This window comes from Vigna angularis, chromosome 3, assembly GCF_016808095.1.
Source record: "Vigna angularis cultivar LongXiaoDou No.4 chromosome 3, ASM1680809v1, whole genome shotgun sequence".
Taxonomy (NCBI): Eukaryota; Viridiplantae; Streptophyta; class Magnoliopsida; order Fabales; family Fabaceae; genus Vigna; species Vigna angularis.
Window position 1 is genome coordinate 14,922,245 of NC_068972.1, and position 18,872 is coordinate 14,941,116.

The 18,872-nt window shown below is 32.6% G+C and overlaps 3 protein-coding genes across 3 annotated transcripts; 1 reads left to right on the plus strand and 2 right to left on the minus strand.

Annotated features, from left to right (window-relative positions):
- Positions 1–2,618: 2,618 nt before the first annotated feature.
- LOC108345772 (autophagy-related protein 18h) lies at positions 2,619–10,713 on the minus strand. Its single transcript, XM_017584512.2, has 9 exons — positions 10,242–10,713; positions 9,032–9,475; positions 8,289–8,729; positions 7,735–7,980; positions 6,678–7,472; positions 6,426–6,601; positions 3,776–3,906; positions 3,261–3,575; positions 2,619–3,068 (listed from the first exon to the last, which is right to left on the minus strand). The coding sequence occupies exons 1-9, from the start codon at positions 10,410–10,412 to the stop codon at positions 3,064–3,066; spliced, it is 2,724 nt and encodes a 907-aa protein (XP_017440001.1). The 5' UTR covers positions 10,413–10,713; the 3' UTR covers positions 2,619–3,063.
- Positions 10,714–13,075: 2,362 nt separating this feature from the next.
- On the minus strand, positions 13,076–16,615 carry LOC108344155 (receptor-like cytosolic serine/threonine-protein kinase RBK2). The gene is made up of 8 exons (XM_017582622.1): positions 16,480–16,615; positions 16,041–16,388; positions 15,701–15,952; positions 15,457–15,614; positions 14,448–14,527; positions 14,068–14,203; positions 13,352–13,501; positions 13,076–13,252 (listed from the first exon to the last, which is right to left on the minus strand). Exons 1-8 carry the CDS (start codon positions 16,613–16,615, stop codon positions 13,076–13,078), a joined length of 1,437 nt encoding a protein of 478 aa, XP_017438111.1.
- Positions 16,616–17,977: 1,362 nt separating this feature from the next.
- On the plus strand, positions 17,978–18,805 carry LOC128195977 (protein FANTASTIC FOUR 3-like). The gene has a single exon (XM_052875246.1). It carries the CDS (start codon positions 17,978–17,980, stop codon positions 18,803–18,805), a length of 828 nt encoding a protein of 275 aa, XP_052731206.1.
- Positions 18,806–18,872: the final 67 nt, after the last annotated feature.

An 18,872-nucleotide genomic window follows, 5' to 3' on the forward strand; every position in this document is an offset into this window, starting at 1 on the left:
TTTGTTCATAATTTTGAAGATCATAGACCGTAGAATTTCTCCTTGCGGCGAGCTCGTCAAGATCAGTTGATCAATTTATTCTTTGGGGTAAGTTAGTTTTCAATATCTTTCTCCTTGTCTTCTATGTTTCTTGTGGTTGCATGTAGGGTTTTTTTGCTCGCATGTTTCCTTGTGTTGTGTTTCTTGAATCTTTACTAATCAATGTCATTATTGGCATAGTCGAATCATTTTTTAGGTTGTTTTTAGATGTAGAAAGGGGTACCTTGCAAGTTAGAAGACGTTTGACTTTGTGAGTTTTTGAACAACTTTATCAAGATAAGAAAAACTAATCTTTAATTCTTTTGGAATCTTCTTGCTAAATTGATGAATACATGTTGGTGATTGATTTCATGTTGGAAATGAACTTTATTTGTTTTGATGAATTGGATTCGTGATGAGCATGATTGATCTGACTTGTATGGTTTAAATGTTTGATTCATGATTTTTTTTCTTATTTGTGCTTGGGTTTGTATGACTAAGAGAACTTAGAATCTAATCTATTAAGCAAATTAGTACAAGTTTTCATGTTTAAAATTGTTTTTAATGAATGCATTGAGAAAACACCTTAAGTCAATAAATTAATGGGTCTTTCACCTTTATATAATGATCTACTTTCTGAATGAGTCTTTCACCTTTATATAATGCTCTACTTTCTCATTTCTATCCAATGTGGGACTTGGACTCACACTTGGATTTTCTCATTTCTATCTAATGTGGGACTTGGATTCCCAACAATCTCCCCCTAAAGGGTGAATCCCTTCCACATAAGTACATTTCCCCTTTAGCGGAAGCATTACCAACCAACCACAACCACGAGTAGCCCTTCGTACTCGTCTAAGCCAGTCACCAAGACGAACCATCCACGAGTAGCCCTTCGTACTCGTCTAAGCCAGTCACCAAGACGAACCATCGGCTCTGATACCATTGTTGGTCTATCGAGGAGGAGGTTCACTGAGGAGATACAAACACCAATGAGATATTAGCCCAACCATATAAAGGATTGACACCACTCTCTATCCAAAACCTTAAGGCAATGAGTTAATGGGTCTTTCACTTTTATATAGTGCTCTACTTTCTCATTTCTATCCAATGTGGGACTTGGACTCACACTTGGATTCCTAACAGATCTTAGTGTATGATTAACGTATGAGATGTCAATAAGGAGGTATCTTGAACTCTAATAACTATTCACACTTAAATAAAATAAAATGAGTTATGTGATGAGAGTCGTAGGAAGTTCTAGACGCTAAACCATTTGGTCATAACTCTAATAACTATTCACACGAAGGAGACTAACCTTATGAGTAATAGGGTGATAACCCCTTTGTCTATAGCTCTGTAGAGCATAAATACTACCACAAATGCATGCCTAGAGTGAATCCCAATGTCAAAGTCATCTATTTGGATAGTCAAGTCTAGTGTCAATTGTTTGTGAATATACATGATTTATTGTATTTTATACATGCTTAGTTTATAATTAATATAATTTAAGGTAATTATTTTTCATACTAACTTACCCCGTTATTCTTTTGTGTTTTGTTTGTTTCTTTTGCGATGATCACTTTATAATGTGAACAGATAAAAAAATGAACCAATAAGAAAGTAGGTGTTAATATTCTTCTTGTAGAAGATGTTGTTAAGTAGTTTTATAGTTTATCAATAAATTATTTTATATAAGATTCTTTCTTTTTTAAGAAAATGAAAAAATAAACTCATGTAATCCATAATCAATTTGTATATATTTTGTTTTTATAGTTATTATTTTAAATAATTATATTAATATTGTATATATTTCTAATTATCTATTTTAGTTTATCAATTTTATAATATTTTATTTAAAAAAATTTATATTTTAAATGAGATGGTACATAAAGAATAAAGAACAAGTGAGAGATTGTTCCCTTTTTAGAAAATCTGTTCAAGATAAGATAATAAGTTAAAAATGCCAAACTTTCAAGACTTGAAAATCTCATAAATTTTAATTATCATTAACTTCGAAGCTTGTAAAATACATAAGAAATGACCATTTATTTATAGGCGAAAAATTGTTCAATATATATTAAAATAAAGTAAAAAAAAAGACATATACTTTCTCTTTACGTAAGATAAGGATGAAGGATATTCCAATTTTCTTCTTAACGAGGTGATTAGGTTGGAAAACTTAAATAACCACTTAGTCATGTAATGTATCTTACTCTTTTCATATTTCAATTTATGTCATCTTTTGTTGTTTTTACATTATTTGTAATAAGTGTACGAAATATTTAAATGTTATATGAAGATTAAGATAATACTAAAAAATAACTAATTTATATGAATTAAAATAGACAAAAATTAAGATTAATGACATTTTCTATAATAAATAAAATTGCAACGCATTTACTAAATTTTACAACATTTATCTCGTATTTCAGTGCATTTAAGAATCATTTTGGGCTATAATCACTTTCTGGTTAAGAAATAACAGGATAGAAATGGGACTAATATACTAGTTATATGTCTGCTCTTTATTAAAAAGAGAAGAATATAACAGTATATGGCGTTATGCTGAAGTGATACTTTTCAAGATCAAGAAACTATTTTGCAATGGACAAATGAATCTCTTGAATTAAGCAAAGACTGACGAAAAATATAAATACCCAGCATAAACGAAACACGAGAGCAGGGTAAAACAATCAAACTATCTGCTCTCCCCCTTTCTCTTTGGCCTGTTCGCTTTGCCTCCAAAGCAATGAAATATGAAGAAAAAAATATAATACACACGCACAGAACCCACCCAGAACCCACACAAATAATTTGTAGTTCTGAATTTCAATTACATCATTTACATGAAATTAGAAGGTGAGAAGAATCATTGGACTGGGAAGGAATATTGAAAGGGAAAAACAACAAATTCCTTGAATCAATGGTCAGTAGCATTTAGGTTGTTGCAAGGAAATCACCTGCATTTGTCAATTAATTTCTCCTTTACAGGACACCAATTTACAGCAGTTCAGAGGGAGGCAAGCATAAAATTAGTAATCGTCAACCTGCAACACAAACATTTTGTAGTTTTAAGAAAAATAAAAACCAAACCAACAAGATGACTAAAGCATTCTCAATATCTAGTTTTCTTTTTATACACATCTTTTAAGTGCCACAAAAACTACGTGCACAAACTGAGCAGCTATCGATAAGCTGAATATCATTGAAATCAAAATTAGCCTGCTTCAGATTCATACCTTCTTCAGAGAAGTCAAATACATCACCAAGCATGTCATCATTATCACCATCTTCATCAGATTTTTCCCTGCCACAGGGACTACTACAATCCACTTCTGTTATGACTTCTGTTGATTCATGACAATCAACTGATGCTTTACAATAACCTTCTTGAAAAAATTGATCAAAGTCTGGTGAGTCGCGTATTGACTCCTCACAAATAACATTCATATTCAATTCACAGCCACTAGAACTTGAATTGAAACTGTCATTGGCTTTATCATGATTTGATGATTTAACCTTTGCAGTTATAGCATTGTCAAAACTTGAGGCACCTGTTGAAACATAACTTGCGTCAACAGTTTAGACTTTTGTGGCTTAAAAGAGGTGATGCCAACTCAGCCACCTCTCTGTTCTTGAAATTAATCTTACTATTAGACAAGTTATTTGAAGAAAAAATTCTTGACAAGTCAGACAACTATATAGTTCACTAAAAAATATAACAGAAGATTTCACGTTGTAATGCTTCTCTTACCAACAGACGTCTTGACAGCTTGACCAGGTACCGTCAATTTTGAATTGAAAATTGCAGCTTCTTCTGACAACTTCTCCTCAGTTCCATGAGAATCAGACGAAGAGCTAGAGCACCGTCCCATAATAATACCTCTGGCAAAATTGTGGATTTAGTTAGCATATGCATGGACGGTTGCACAGATGTTTGCAAATTTCAGACAAAAGTAAAATAAAGATGAAGAAACACTCTAAAGTTAAATCCAAACAAATGACAAGTAAACAGTATTCCCCAAAACATCACTATAAAAACATTCATATATAAACTATTTAAAAACAAAAGGAAAATGAATAGGAAAATTAACATAAATAGCAGCATGTCACAAATATGAGATTTCAAACTCCCATGACTTTAAAACATCTCCACATAGAACTTTAAAATAAAAATAAGCATAGTGATAGGTATCCATGAGGTTTATTAGTTGGTTAAATAAGGTATGCGGCCAGAAAATAAGAGGGGAGGTGTTAGGTTTCTGGGTTTGAAACCTAACTAAGAACACTAACAGTAGGTAAAAACAGTAATGAAAGAATGAGTTTTTCTATTATTTACAATAAAAGAACTCTCTTTACATAGAATGGTTGGGAGCATAACCGTTAGAAGCATAACCTCCTTCTACAGACTAAAATCCTGTCTTTACAACAAATTCACTCAATAATCCCCTACACAGAACCCACTCCCTATTTATAAAGTTTCTCTTCCCTTTCTCACCAACTAACTAACTAACTAACTGTCAAATAACTCTTCCCTCCTAACTGCTCTCATTTTCTCTTCCTTCTATCCTAAACCTATTATAACCTATCACCCTATATCCTATCAGGAGGGAAGAGAGATCATCCTGTCATTTGTATGAGCGTCAGGAGATGCAGACCACGGAGGTTCTGTGAGTCAGAATATTTTCTTTATGTAATTCTGATTACGTTCTATCAAATAGTACGCGATCTCTGATCTTTGACTTTTGAGGGAATTGTTCATGAAAATGATGTCAATATTTGATGGGACGGAAGCTTATTGGTGGTGGTACTGAAACTAGATCTATAGCTTAGAACCATTGGAGTAAGTGAGGAGAAAATATTGTGGCATGCTGCATTTGCATTGAAAGGATAAGCTGTACAATGGCTGTGTTTTTCAACCAAGAAAATAATCAAGAACAACAAAAGAAGAAGAATTTAAGAAAGAAAAAGAGGCGGGGGTGAAGGGGAACACACTACCACAGCAAAACCGCTTCAGTCATCGTAAAGAGTAAGTTACGCACGCTGATCAACGAACTTACACTGCAAGAACCGCTGCAGATTTTTATTAGAGGTAGATGAACCTTTGAATTGCAAGTACAAAAAGAGTGGCATATGAGACAAGGGTGGAAGGTCCAGATTGGAATTACAGAATCTGGGTCAATCTTTTGACTTATGAGCCAGGTCCAAAACACTAAAAAAAGGGTGGGTTTTAAAGAAAAGTGTGGCATTTGACTCTTCGGCTAGCAATGAGCCCAGTCCGGCTGGTAGAAAGACAAAAGCATGCTGTTGCACAGACCTATAACCCATGTTCACACTTTTGGGTACCATCACAACAACGAGGGACCCATTCATTCAATCTTTCAGGGCCTTTATCACCTTCTGACTTTGCTGTTAATGATGCAAAAAGAGGATTTTGGTTATGTTTAATAAAATGAGGCCCTGGTGGACTTTCAATTTTTTGCCACTACATTTTGTTCACCTTGAGAACAAGGTGTAACTTTAGAGGAGTATTGATTGAGGTTGGTAAGCCGGACGGATTGGATCAATTTTATTTTGGATTACAATAATCAGATAAAAGATTCATTAATGTAATTTAGACCATTAAAAATCTTGTTCATTTCTTAAAAATCAAATCCAATTCATTAATTAATTTTTTCATGGATGGACATTCCATCCATAAAATTAATATATTTTTATACAATTTTCAAAAATATTGTAAAACGAATTCAATAATATATTTGAGAGCTTTTGAAAAAGTAAATTTGAGAAAGATATAATTATGGAAAAATATTGGTTGGATTAATTTGTATCCATCAATTATTGATGAAGATCCATTGGATTTTGAAATAAAAAAAATGGATGAATCTGATCCAGTCCATTTTTTATATTTTTTAATGGATGGATTTACTTGTGGATGGATGATGGAGAAATGAATTATTTCCTCACCCCTAGCAATGATAGATACCCAGTAGCCAGTTAGCTTAGTTGGTTAAATAAATAACGCATGTTTCCTATAAATAAGAGGATAATGGGTGAAGTAGATCCTAAAAGTTCTGAAAGTAAGACAGTTTTATTGTTTAATTCTGATTCAGTATCTATCACAAAGCTATAGCGACAAAGAAGGAAAATTAAAACAGAAACTCAGCAAGAAACTGCAAGCATGAAGGAAATGCATAGCAGCAGAGAACAAAGCCAGGCGCTAATTGTAACTTACAATTTAATCTTTGACAACTCAGGAGACTCAAATATATTAATTAGTGCAGAAAATCTGAGAGCCTGATTTAAATTGAATGCATCTAGAATGGAACTTTTCTAAGTGGTAAATCTCCGTAAGACATAGTACCGAGTGGACCAACTACAATACGGCAGATAAGTAATTTTACCTGTCACCCCAAGTAGACTGAATTCTGTGGAAATGATCGAAGATGGGCAACAGATCTTTCTGTTTTATTTCAATCTCATTAGCTTGAATATTCTCTATTTCAATTTCCCCCCTAGTACTAAGCTCATACAAATCTGGCACTCCAGCTTTCAAAGGACTCATCACAAAGAGAGAGACCTGAAAAATTGAGCAAGAAATAGTTTATATGAAAGAAAAAATAATGTTGTGTTCAGCACAGAAATCAAATGATTACCTCGGACTCCTGCCAAATTGGTATCCGCCCAGAGCTTACATGTACCTCTGCGTTTGAGAAATGACATTGATTATTAAGTTTTATAGAATTATTGCTCCCGATTCTATTAACTTCATAATCTGAATTATCCAAAATCATTTCTTCAGCTTCCAGTCCACCAACAGTATTCCCCAATACACACACCTCTTTTTCTGGCCAATCATATCTCCTACAGACATCCCACCACTGAACAGGTTCAACCTTCACACGCAAATCTTCTTCTTGTATCTGTGCTAATGGAACTAGGGCTGTTCTTGAAGTAGTTTCACTTGACTCTGCCACCAATGGTGGTAGTAGTTTATATTGAATTAAATGACCAGAAGGGGTATAAACTAATAAGTGCTCCATAGCCTGAATTTTTGAGTATGCATTCTGTGAAACATGAGGAATGGAACTGTGAAAGACAGCAGAAACAGCACCAGATGGAATTGGAACTTTCCCTGCTGCAGAAGATGCCGCACTACTAACTGTATTGAGCCATCCGGCATTACTATTCTTTATTCTGCTAACCACCGAAAGAACAACAGGAGGTGGGGGTGTCAAGCTCAATTGCTGCTGATTTACTGTGAAATGTGGAGTGAACCACCATGGTAGAGGAAAAACTGGCAAAAGAGCAGGCCCATCTGTGTCTTGATCGTGCATCTTAAGAACTGTCTCACCACCAAAAGGAGCAAGAACAAAAATATGACAAGTTCCCTTGGAGGAAATGATGGCAACCCAGTGACTGTTATGGCTAAAGCAAATATCTTGTATTACCTGTATAATTTGCACAACTAAGTAAAGCCCTTCTCAAGCAAATAAACATAAGGATTTAATTTTGATATTCTGCTATTTACACTCTCATCCAAACATATAATGCCAAATTAGTGAAGAATTTTGTACCTAAAAAATGTAACTCTTTCAATAATGTGTCAACACGTCATTAGAAGATAGTATAAAAAGCTTTATACTAACAGTTTATCAAATTTGGGCTCTAAACACAAAAGGCATTAAAGAAACAGTGAGAATATAAGCATACAGCAGATGTCATGCCACGGTGGAGCTTGTAAAGGTGCACATGTGAATAGCTCCAATCACTGCTTTGAGAACCTGATCCACTTTTTGAGCAGGATGGCATAATTCGAAATATATTAATGTTGTTGCCATGAATTGAGGCTGTAACCAAAAGTGTCCCACTTGGGTCAAAACATAATGCAGATATTGGACTAGTATGAGCCCTAAATTGTGCCACAATAGCTCTAGAAACAAAATCCTTGACAACAACCTGCAATGGATGAGAAATACTAGTCAACAAGTATATAGAATGGTTACTTTCCTGTTTCAACTGACATAAAACAATGATTAAAAGAAGGGCGAGGAATGAGAAAAGACTACGGCAAAATACTCAGGGCTATTAACTACCTTATAAAATTCTTCTTCTATGGCTAAGCTGAACCAATAGATGATCTCATGCAAATTGTAATACAGATGCCAATATTACTTTAAGAAAGAAAATATCTAGTCAGGGTCCAGAACATTGCAAAATAAAATCATACTATAACGTGTTAAGTTGTCAGCAAATAGATTACTCACCATCCCAGCTGTATCTGTTTCTGTAGAATTTGATGCAAATCGACTAACTTTCCAACTTGAGCTTGATGATACAGGAGAGCTAGATCCATCAGGTATTAGATCTTGATAATATTTAGACAATGTTTTGTATCCCATATCACTAAGATTGATCAACCCTGCCGCCAAATGCTTGCTAGATTCCATGGCATATCGAGCTACGAGGTTTCCACTGCTGGGTGATGTAGATGGGCTGCCAGCAGGAGGAGTAAGACTCTGAGGACTCAGGCGACCAGTATTTGACAACAATGGGCTGTTTGAGGCATAAGCTAACCACCGGGGACCTACAGCCATAGGACCGTAGCCAACATTAACCCCAATCATTCCTTGTCCTCCCAACTGAGGTACGGGGTAAGTGAGAACACTGAATTTATTCTCAAGTGTAAGAGCGTCAAAACAATATATCTGCGAGCAACGTATAAATGAAGGAAACAAATTAGGCAGATTTTACCTATGGCAATAGCAAACTAGGTTGCTGTATTACGATGAAATTATAAATAGTATACATAATTGATCCATTAGGTGACAGGATAATCTATAATTAACCTGCAAAGTTACATTATGTCCAAGGAAATTGATAAGACCTGCCCATAATCTACCAAAACAATAATATACTAAACTTCCTCAACAAAGTAACATGTATTTTTTCAGAACTAACAATGAAAGTGCTACAAACAAATTGAAAGTACTTAAGTCAAAAACCATACTTGTGTAGCCAGACCAACCGCCACCATTCGAGGACTGCACCTAACCATGTATACAGTTGAACGAAATCTCAGAGCGTGAACGTAGGTATGGGACCTTAATGAGTAAAACCGAACTGCTGTAGCTGAGCTAACAATATTTTCCGCTTGAGCTTCATTATGGCCATCTCTTACATTTAGCATTTTACCGGGGATCTTTGATTTATCACATGCAACAACCAACAGTAAAGGGTGGGATGCTCCAAATCCTTCACAACCTTCTGATTTTGCAGGGACAGGCTGCATCTGTAAAAAGGAAACTGGATCATCACGTCTAGACACAAGTTCCCTGACACTAGAGGCATCTTCCACGTCAAGAACTTGAAAGCCATTGGAATAACCAAGTAAGAGGACATGCTTGAAAGAAGACGGACTTAGTTCTAGCCTGTCAAAGCAAGCCCAAAGCACCTGTTCCACAAATAAAGAGGTAAATATTTCTGACTCCATCCATAAGTAAAAAGTTTACAGCCGGAGAGCAATTGCGAAGTTCGCCACATGGCAGTGTTGATCAAACTATAATTCCATTACTACAATTGGGATCCGTAAATTACTTGATAGTGCCAGAACACAGTGAATGCTTCTAATAACTAGCACATACATAATTCCTATTCTATATCCCAGTTTTACCCTATCCGCAATTACATGGCCCGTTAGAAGTTGTTTAACTACTCCATTACCATCGAACAAACCAGTCTCAGATTAATCATGTTCAGCAATCATGAAAAAAAAACATCTCTTCAATGTTTTTGGAGTTAGAGAAATCGCTATTGTTAATCAGAATATTCAATGCCTCTTCGTACAAAAACAAAGGACAAAAAGAAAAGAAAACTATTGGAAATGGAATTGCATAGAAATAGCCATGGGGATTACGCTGTTAGCTTCATTCAATAATCCAGAATAAATGTAACACCAATGTTATAGACAAAACACATGAAATAGCAATAAACAGTTCATTCCTGAGATTGGAGACAGTGTCTCAACCAAAAAAGAGCATATCTATAAAGACAACCCAGCATAGGCAAGTTTTTGCCGCACTAAATTTTCCTCAATGAACAAAGTTCAAAACGCAAGCATGTTTGACTTGTCAGTTTTCAACAGCATTCACAAATCGCAATTTCAGAAGGCAACGCCAACTGACAAGTTTCGAAGAGTAGCACTCACGCAAAAATGCTACCTGGTCTCTGCGGTCGTGTCCTTCCCCGGATAAGGAGGCAGCGACGGAGGCACCGGCGGAACGTACGCCGGAGGACGCCGTCTTAATGCAAGACGATATGAACTTGAAGGAAGAAGGAACGAATCCATTGCTGCTCTTGCTTCCACCGTTGTCCTTGGTCTGATTCTTCATAATAAGGAGATAAACTATTTTCTACGGGCCACCGGTGAGTCACCGGGAATTCCGTCGACGAGAGTCGCGGAACGCAGGCGATCGAATATAGCATAAATTGAGAGGCGTCGGGATTCGCCGTGCGCGGCGGCGGAGAACTCCGGCGATACGTGTTAGTTGGTGGTTGAGGAAATTTGACCTTAACGAAGACGGTTCCTCTTCTCTCTCTCTCTCTCTCCCGTTTCGAGTTTAGACTCAGCGCTACTCCGCTTCTGCTTGGTGCTAATCTCAACTCTTATTTCACTATTGCCACTTCGCTCCCACGACATTTTCCAAAATCCCCGTTACGTCCCTTTCTTATGCTTTCAAACTTCAACTTCGCTCCAAATTACCATCCACCCCTGCGTCTCTTCTTTTCTCCTTTTTTTTTCAACTCATAATAACAGTTATAAAATATTATTTATTATTAATTATATTTATTTATTTATATTTACATTTATTTTGCCGAGGCAAACGAAGGGGTTTGGTTGGTGGATGGGAAGGACGGTTTGGTTGGTAATTGAATGCTTGGAAGCAAATTATTGGTGGATGAGTGTGAGGGGCAAATTGGACATTACCTTGCTGAACTCGTGTGTTTCGTGCGTGTAGTATTTTGATAGTATAAGATTGGGGGCGTTATCGAGTTACGAGCAAGTTTAGGGGACAATTCCAATACGCAAGTATTTAGGGGTGCCTTGAGGAATTAAAATAGAATTATATAATATTCTTATGAAAAGAAAATTTCTAACAACAAATTATATTTTTTTGTCATATTGATTATTGTATCACATGTTTTTCTCTTGGTAATTTTTTGTGTGTAATTTTTATAAATTGATGAAGAAGTATAATTTGTCGTAAAAAATAGAGTCCACACGGCATGTTGATTACCAAAGGGACAAGGCGTGGGAATATCTTAAACTAGATGCGAACCTAATTAAAATAAATTTTATTTCCCTTCCAACATCAACTTGTTTACCAAGAAAGTGACAATAATAATTGAGTCGTAATTATAGGTAGAGTTAGAGTGGATGTAAATCCACCTCGGGAATTTTTATTTATTTTTAACCAGTTTTATTTAGGGTTATGTGTATATTTGGACATAGGGGGTACCCAGATAAATATATGAACAATTCAACTTTTACACAAGTATAAATTTAAATGTTAACATTTATCATATAAAGATAGACAAATAAATATAACAATTTATATTAGATCTTGTATTAAAATATATACATGATATCTCTTAGATAAAAACTCAATCATTTTAATGAGAATAAATTACTTGAACAATAATATATTAAAATTAGTCAGTTTTTTTTTCATTATTCGTTTGTTTAAGTAAGAAATATAAATATTAACATCTCATAACCAGGGCGGATCTTCTTAAAGGCTATATATGATACAATGATTCTAAAAATTTTGTATATGTATGATGAGGGCTTATGAAAATTAAATTAGATAATTATTTTATTTTTTTATCAAATATGTTATTTATGTTAATAAATAATAAAACATACAATTAATTATAATAAAAATAAAAAATTCATTAAGACATTTTCTTACTTTTTTTCTCTATTTTTTTCTTGATTTATTTATTTCTTTTCTTCGTCTTTCACTCTTTCACATTTCTTTTTCTGAAAAAAATATTAAAAACATATTTATTATTTTTATTTTCATTTATAAAATGTTGTGTTTCATTTAGAAGAAAACAAAATTGTCCCTTAATATTAAAATTTTGATTTCTTAAATTTTTACTCATAAGTATACAAGTATTCTGTATAGTAAATTTTTTTAATATATATAAAAAAATTATTATATATTGTTTTTATAATTATATTTTAATTATGACTAGATTATTAAATATTTTATTAATAATTGAATCTCTTAATATTCAAATATATTATGATAGTTTATTTTTTAGTTTTAAACTTTTTCTATGAGAGTTAAATTAAAGAATAAATTCATCCTTTAAAAGTAAAAAGGAAGCGAACATAAAAATAATATATTTAAATTTTTTGAAACATGATGTTATTGATTAATTAGGTTTAATCATTCCAGGTTTCCATTTTTCTGTTAAGGTTAGAAGTTGCGTATCAGTTTCTTTAATTTCTATTGTTTGAATTGGATCATTATTTTTTAAAAATTAAAACAATCACATGACACATTAATATTGTAGTAGGTATTAGTGATAAGGATATGATTATTTTAATTTTTCAAAATTAGAAACTCAAATAAGATAAAATAATAATTAAAAGTATGATATACGATCTCAAAAAAAAAAATGAGAATTAAATACTCTCAAACTTTATGAATGAACTAAAATTACTCATTTTGAACTTCCTAAAATAGAATTTTAATAAATATTTAATTGAAAATTTTCAAATTTATTAAAGACTCAAACCATAATTAAGCCTTTATATTTATATTTAATAAATATCTTTTTAATATATACTTTAATATAATTAATACATGATTATTAATATTAAAACAAAAATAAATTTTAATTTCAATTTAAATTCTAAAATTATATTTAATCATTTTCATGTTACCTTAACACGGGATTCATTTCCATGACTCGATGACAGTAAAGAAGTTTACCTCGAGAATTTTATACATCTATGTAGTCCTATAAACTAACAATGTCTTTAGTTCTCGAGACCCAATGCAATCTCTTGATGCCGCTTGAGATCTCTTAGAAATTTTGTTGAGTTGTATTCTTGCACATCTAAGAGCTCTTCTGAGTAGGTTCTTTCCAAAAGTCTCCTTCCACTTGCTCGTGTAGATTTCATAACATGTTGTTCCCCTCTTAGTAGCGCCACAATCTGCATATCCATAAAAAACTATGATCAATATTTGTATTTTCTTCTCTTTTTTCTTTTCTTTTCACATCTCCTTGTTCCTTTCTTAATTTTCAAACTTGCCTGCCTCATTCTGGGGCGTAAGATAGGACTCTGTTCAATACACAGCGATGCAGTTACAATTACACAACCCAACCGCCCTTTATCATAATCATCACCAAGTGAAGGATCAACAAGGTCCTTTGTATGATTGTCACAAAGCAAAGGTTTTGCCTATATCACAACAAAAGATAAAACGTTAAGGTCTGCATGCATGCATGTGCAGCTATACAAGATAATATAAGTTAAATTAAGTTTTAAGTAAATAATTTAATATATGTGTATTTTCAATTGATTTCTTATTAACTTTTTTTCTATTGGATATTGACAATATATTTTACAATTCAGTCTTATTATTTAATTTTTTTTATTGAATGACGTGACTTTATCTTGTCCATTATCTTTCTTTTTTGGAAATATGAAGTGCTGTGATTAATATAAAACAATATTATAATTATAAAATAATAAATAATTTTATTAATTTAATATTTTATATTAATTATAAAATTTTAAATTTTTTAATATTTTAAAATAAGAATGTAAAATAATGGAGGCAAGAAAATAATCATGTCATCCCAGTCACAAGAAATTAAATAATATATAGATGCTTAAATGAAAAATATAATTTTTTTATATATTCAATAAGTAAAATTTTTAGTAAAGATTTAATTAAAGATAAACATTGACAATTTGAAGCTTAATTCAGTCTATAATATATCGCTTTTATGAAAATGATTTACCCATAATACAATATTTTGCTGCAAATCATTCAGCGCTGGGCGCCCGGATATGATCTCCAAAAGCAGGACCCCAAATGAATAAACATCAGTTTTTTCATCTACTATTCCGTGCATGAAATATTCAGGAGCAAAATAACTGTCAAGTGATTCATAGGGAAACTTATTAAATCATCATGAGAACCTAAACTCTGATAACTTTTTTTCACTACTTCTTTTCATTTTCTCTTTCATTTTTCATAAAACTAAAAACTAGTAAGACAACACATTTTGCTTTCAGCATTTTACAAAGCTTTAAAAACATGTTGCACAAATTCTTGAATTGAAAAATGGAAATGCCGACTTAAAAGAATACCATCAGTAACTTTTTTTTATTTACATACCCAAATGTGCCTTCAAATTTTGATACATTATAGTGAGTCCACTGTTCAGGTAACCACTTTGCAAGCCCAAAATCACATATCTAGAAAACAATTAAATTATTAAGGAAGTGATATATAAAAAACAACCAGGAATATATACAACCTTAAAACACTCTTGTTGATCAAGTTTAATAGTATAACATAAAATGTAACAAGTCATGAAAGGTAACATTTAACAATTAACACAGAACATGACATGAAAACTCTGTTAAAATATTATCTTTTGGCAAAATTTGAAAGAGAAAAAGATAATAAGGATAATTAGAAAACAACATCTTGCTGCTTAATTAGTAGGAGACATTTTCATGAGCAATAGAATATAAACTCAGTTTTTTTATGAGAGGATGCAAATATGCCTCTTATATTACTAAAATAAGCCGATTTAAAAAAAAAATATGAAAATAGATAAATTATGTAATTGGCACACAATTTCATATGAAAATAGACAAATTTTAAAAATATTATCAAATTGTGTATTTTTTTAAAAAGTTGAAGTCATGTACTTTTTAAATGATTTAAACGCATTTTAATCGGTTATGAATTGATAAACGATTTAAGTAAAATTAGAGTAATGTGGGTGGGATAGACAACTTAAAAATTGAAGTCGTGTATAAGAGTAGACAATTTTGACTTTTTCAAATATAACAGACTTAAAATCATCTAAAAGATGCACACTTTTTTCGTATAAAGTCAAATGGAAATTGTGCAATTTATCTATTTTCATAATTTTTTTAAAATCTGTCTACTTTCGTAATATACTAGACAAAAGACAAAAGCCATAAACTTAACTTTGCCTATACATACATTGGAAAACAACATAAGATGATTATAACAGCAAAACTTAATATAAAATTGATAAAACTAATATAAGTTGATTATAACCGCAAAACGTAAGATAAAATTGATAAAACTAATGACTAAGCTAACACTCCTACACACACGACAAGTTTAAACCAAGTTTAGTGAAAACCTGTGGCTCAAAATGATCCGTGAGTAGAATATTCTCTGCCTTAATATCTCTGTGAATGATTCGTCTGTGACAACACTCATGCAGATAGAGGAGACCATCAGCTATTCCCAGAGCAATTTTATACCTTTTACTCCAATCTAGTTTGTTTTTATCTGAACCTGGAATACATAATGACAAAATAAACATGAAATACGTAGTAACAACTTTCAGGTACGAGGATACTAGAATCAAACTAGGTACAAACCATGAAGAAGAGATCCTAAACTTCCTAGTGTAGATAGTTCAAAGACAAGATGCATTTCTCCTTCTACACAACATCCAACTAGCTTGGCAGTATTAGGATGGTCAACGTGAGCAATTACGCCTAACTCAGATAGAAAGCCCGCAGTTTTTTCTTCTGTGGTTCCTTTATTCAATTTCTTCACAGCTACTAATTGTCCATCTTGGAGACACCCCTTGTAAACTTCAGCAAAACCACCTCTTCCGATTATATTTTCTACATGTAAAAGAGCAAACATATAAGAGTGAAAAATGAGTATCAGAATCAAATTTTGACCTAATTAGGGTGAGGTTTCATTTCATACCACTGTCAAAATTGTTGGTCGCTTTTCTGAGGTCAGAAAGGCTAAAAGTGACCCAAGAAGAGTTGAAGTTACATAGCTTGCTAAGAGCGTGATTTTCTCTAGTACTTCTGCTTTTCCATTTTGGTATCTTTGGAACACTAATATTGGAGAGGGTCCCTAGCCGTTTAAAAGATTTTTTCTTGAAAAGTTTGAAAAAATTGGTCCAGTTAGAGTGTGCCCTTGTGCTTGAACAACTTTTTTCTGGTTTAGTAAATATTCGAGAATCAAAGTCTTTCATGTATACTTCTAAGACTCCTCTTGGTGATGCTACATTCTCTTTCTCTTTCTCCAATTCTAAATGCCTCAAATCTGGGAACATAAAAATGGAAATCATGAACATAAAACAAAAGAAGCCTTGAGTCTTCTCAATTGAGATGAAAGGTTAGGATTTGAAAAGAACCATGAGCAGAAGATGAGCAAGACAAATCTTTTTTTTCAGGTTTAAGATTTAAAGCATCCCAAAGTGAAACCTTTTTCGATTTAGTCGCATTGTCTTTTTCCTGGTCCCTGTAATTGCATGTCCCATTATATCTCATAACAGAAAGTTATAAACAAAAAATGGATATTGATTTTGCATGATCTTAGGGCAACATTTACGCGGAAGAAGAGACATGGATACCATAAACACTTTTCTAGCGCTTGCTTGGCCATGAAAGAGAAGAAAAGACAAAAGAGAACGATGCAACTTGATGGTTGGGAAACTGAGAGGCCCTTGTTGAATAATTAAACGTGTTTTATTTCTTTGTATGCTTTAGAATGTGCAGTGATGGAGATGGATGAAATCCATAATGGAAATCAGAAAAAGGATTAATTAGGTTAGATTGTGTTACATTAAACATCGATGAGATGAAAGCATGTTGTGTTGTGGCGATATGTGCTCTCAACCAATGACAAACGAGAACATTACAGACAGGGAAAGCCAAGTGAACGACTTACGAGGAACGAAGGTTGGAGTAGAACCCACCATTAGTTTTATTAGGGTTACTTTTTTCGATTTTATATCTACTTAATCCTAAAAATATAATTAATCAAGTGTGTTATTAGGGAATTTAGATTTAAAAATAGAGGATGTGCACTGCCTCTTTCCTCGATAATAATAATAATCAGTTAATTATACTATATCTTTTGGTTACACTTAAATTATTATCTCAAACATATGAGATTTACATTTTATTTTTATTATTGTTAAAGATCCTATTTGGTGTCAAAATATGTATATATACTTATTCAGTTTTATACCTTAATTAGTATGTAAACATATGTATCAAAATTATATTTAATGTTCTATTTGAAAATTAATTTTCTCAATTCCCTTAAAGAGATCCTCTTTAATATCATGCTTGTTTATTTACTTTAGACACTAGTGACACTAAAAATAGTTCAAATAAATAATTTGACAACCTTGGTCAATAATAAAATAAATCACACAAAACATAACATTTATCACACTAAATATTATTACATACTATTTTTTACGTGTTCTTGCTTTAACGAAGTCATTAGTCATGAAAAATAAAGTGAGGATGAGAATGTAGTTTGAATATGTGGAAGAAAACTAGCAATGTGCCATTGTGGGAGTGATCATAGGCCTATCTGAGTGGGACTCGGCACAATTTGCTAATTGTTAACTTTGTTCTTTCACTACAACTCGTGTTTTATATTGATATATAACCATCTTTTATCATTTCTTCTTATTTTTTTTCTTTCCATTTTCTTCACCTCATTGTTACCAAAACCATCTATCTTTGGAGGGTGAGAATATTCATTCTCACCTTCCAATCTTGCTAACATTTTTGTTCTTTAAGATTTACTATCATAAAGCACAATATAACAAAACACATAGGTACATATCTTTGTACAAATAATTTTTATATATATCCTTGGATATACACACAATGATGTCTTTCCTTTTGTATGTTCCTATTCTTCTTTCAGTTTCTTTTTCTTTCCTTTTGCATGTGTTTAAGAAATACATTCACCTTCTATCATTATATCTTGCTGCCATCTATAACACTATTTTGTATGCTTTGCATTATTCTTTATTGTCAAAACATATTGGACTAATAAAGGATATTGATAAAGATATTGAAAGTTTGATACCTTGTACAAAAGATAGTGATTTTCAAAGCATCGATATTAATGATGAAATTGATGATGATGAAAAAATTACTAAAGATGAAGATGAAGATTACTCTTGGAATAGGACAAAGTTGGCGGAGGATAGAGGAAACTTTCCTCCACCAATTTCATCGCTAAATGAGCTTGGACAACCTAGTTTCATTTTTGTACCAATAAGAAAAAATGGAAGGATGCAACTTAATAAAATAAGAATAAGAAGGCCGGAAATTCTCCATGCTACACGAGAAGATGGACGATTGAGGTTATTTCTCATTCCAGATCATAATGTAGAAGAAGATATAGAAGAAAAAAAGAAAGAGGAAGAGGAGGAGAAGGAGAAACAAGAACTAGTTGATGATGATGATGATGATGTAAACGAAAAAGAAAAAGAACAATTTATAGTAGAATCAATAAAGGAATATGAAGAGGATAAGGAAGAGGTTCAAGAGATATGCAGCTACGACCATAAGAATATTTGTGTTGAAGGATTGAAACTTCCCAGTGAGAGTTTTATGAAATATTATGAAGTTCTTAATCATATTGTTCATCATCATAAGGCTCTTGGGAGGTATTACCATTTACCTATGTATGGACTTTCTACTGCATGAAATTAGTTGAAGACTCTAAATAGATTCATGTTAGGCATCATTGCCATTATATGAAGTTAAGTTTTGG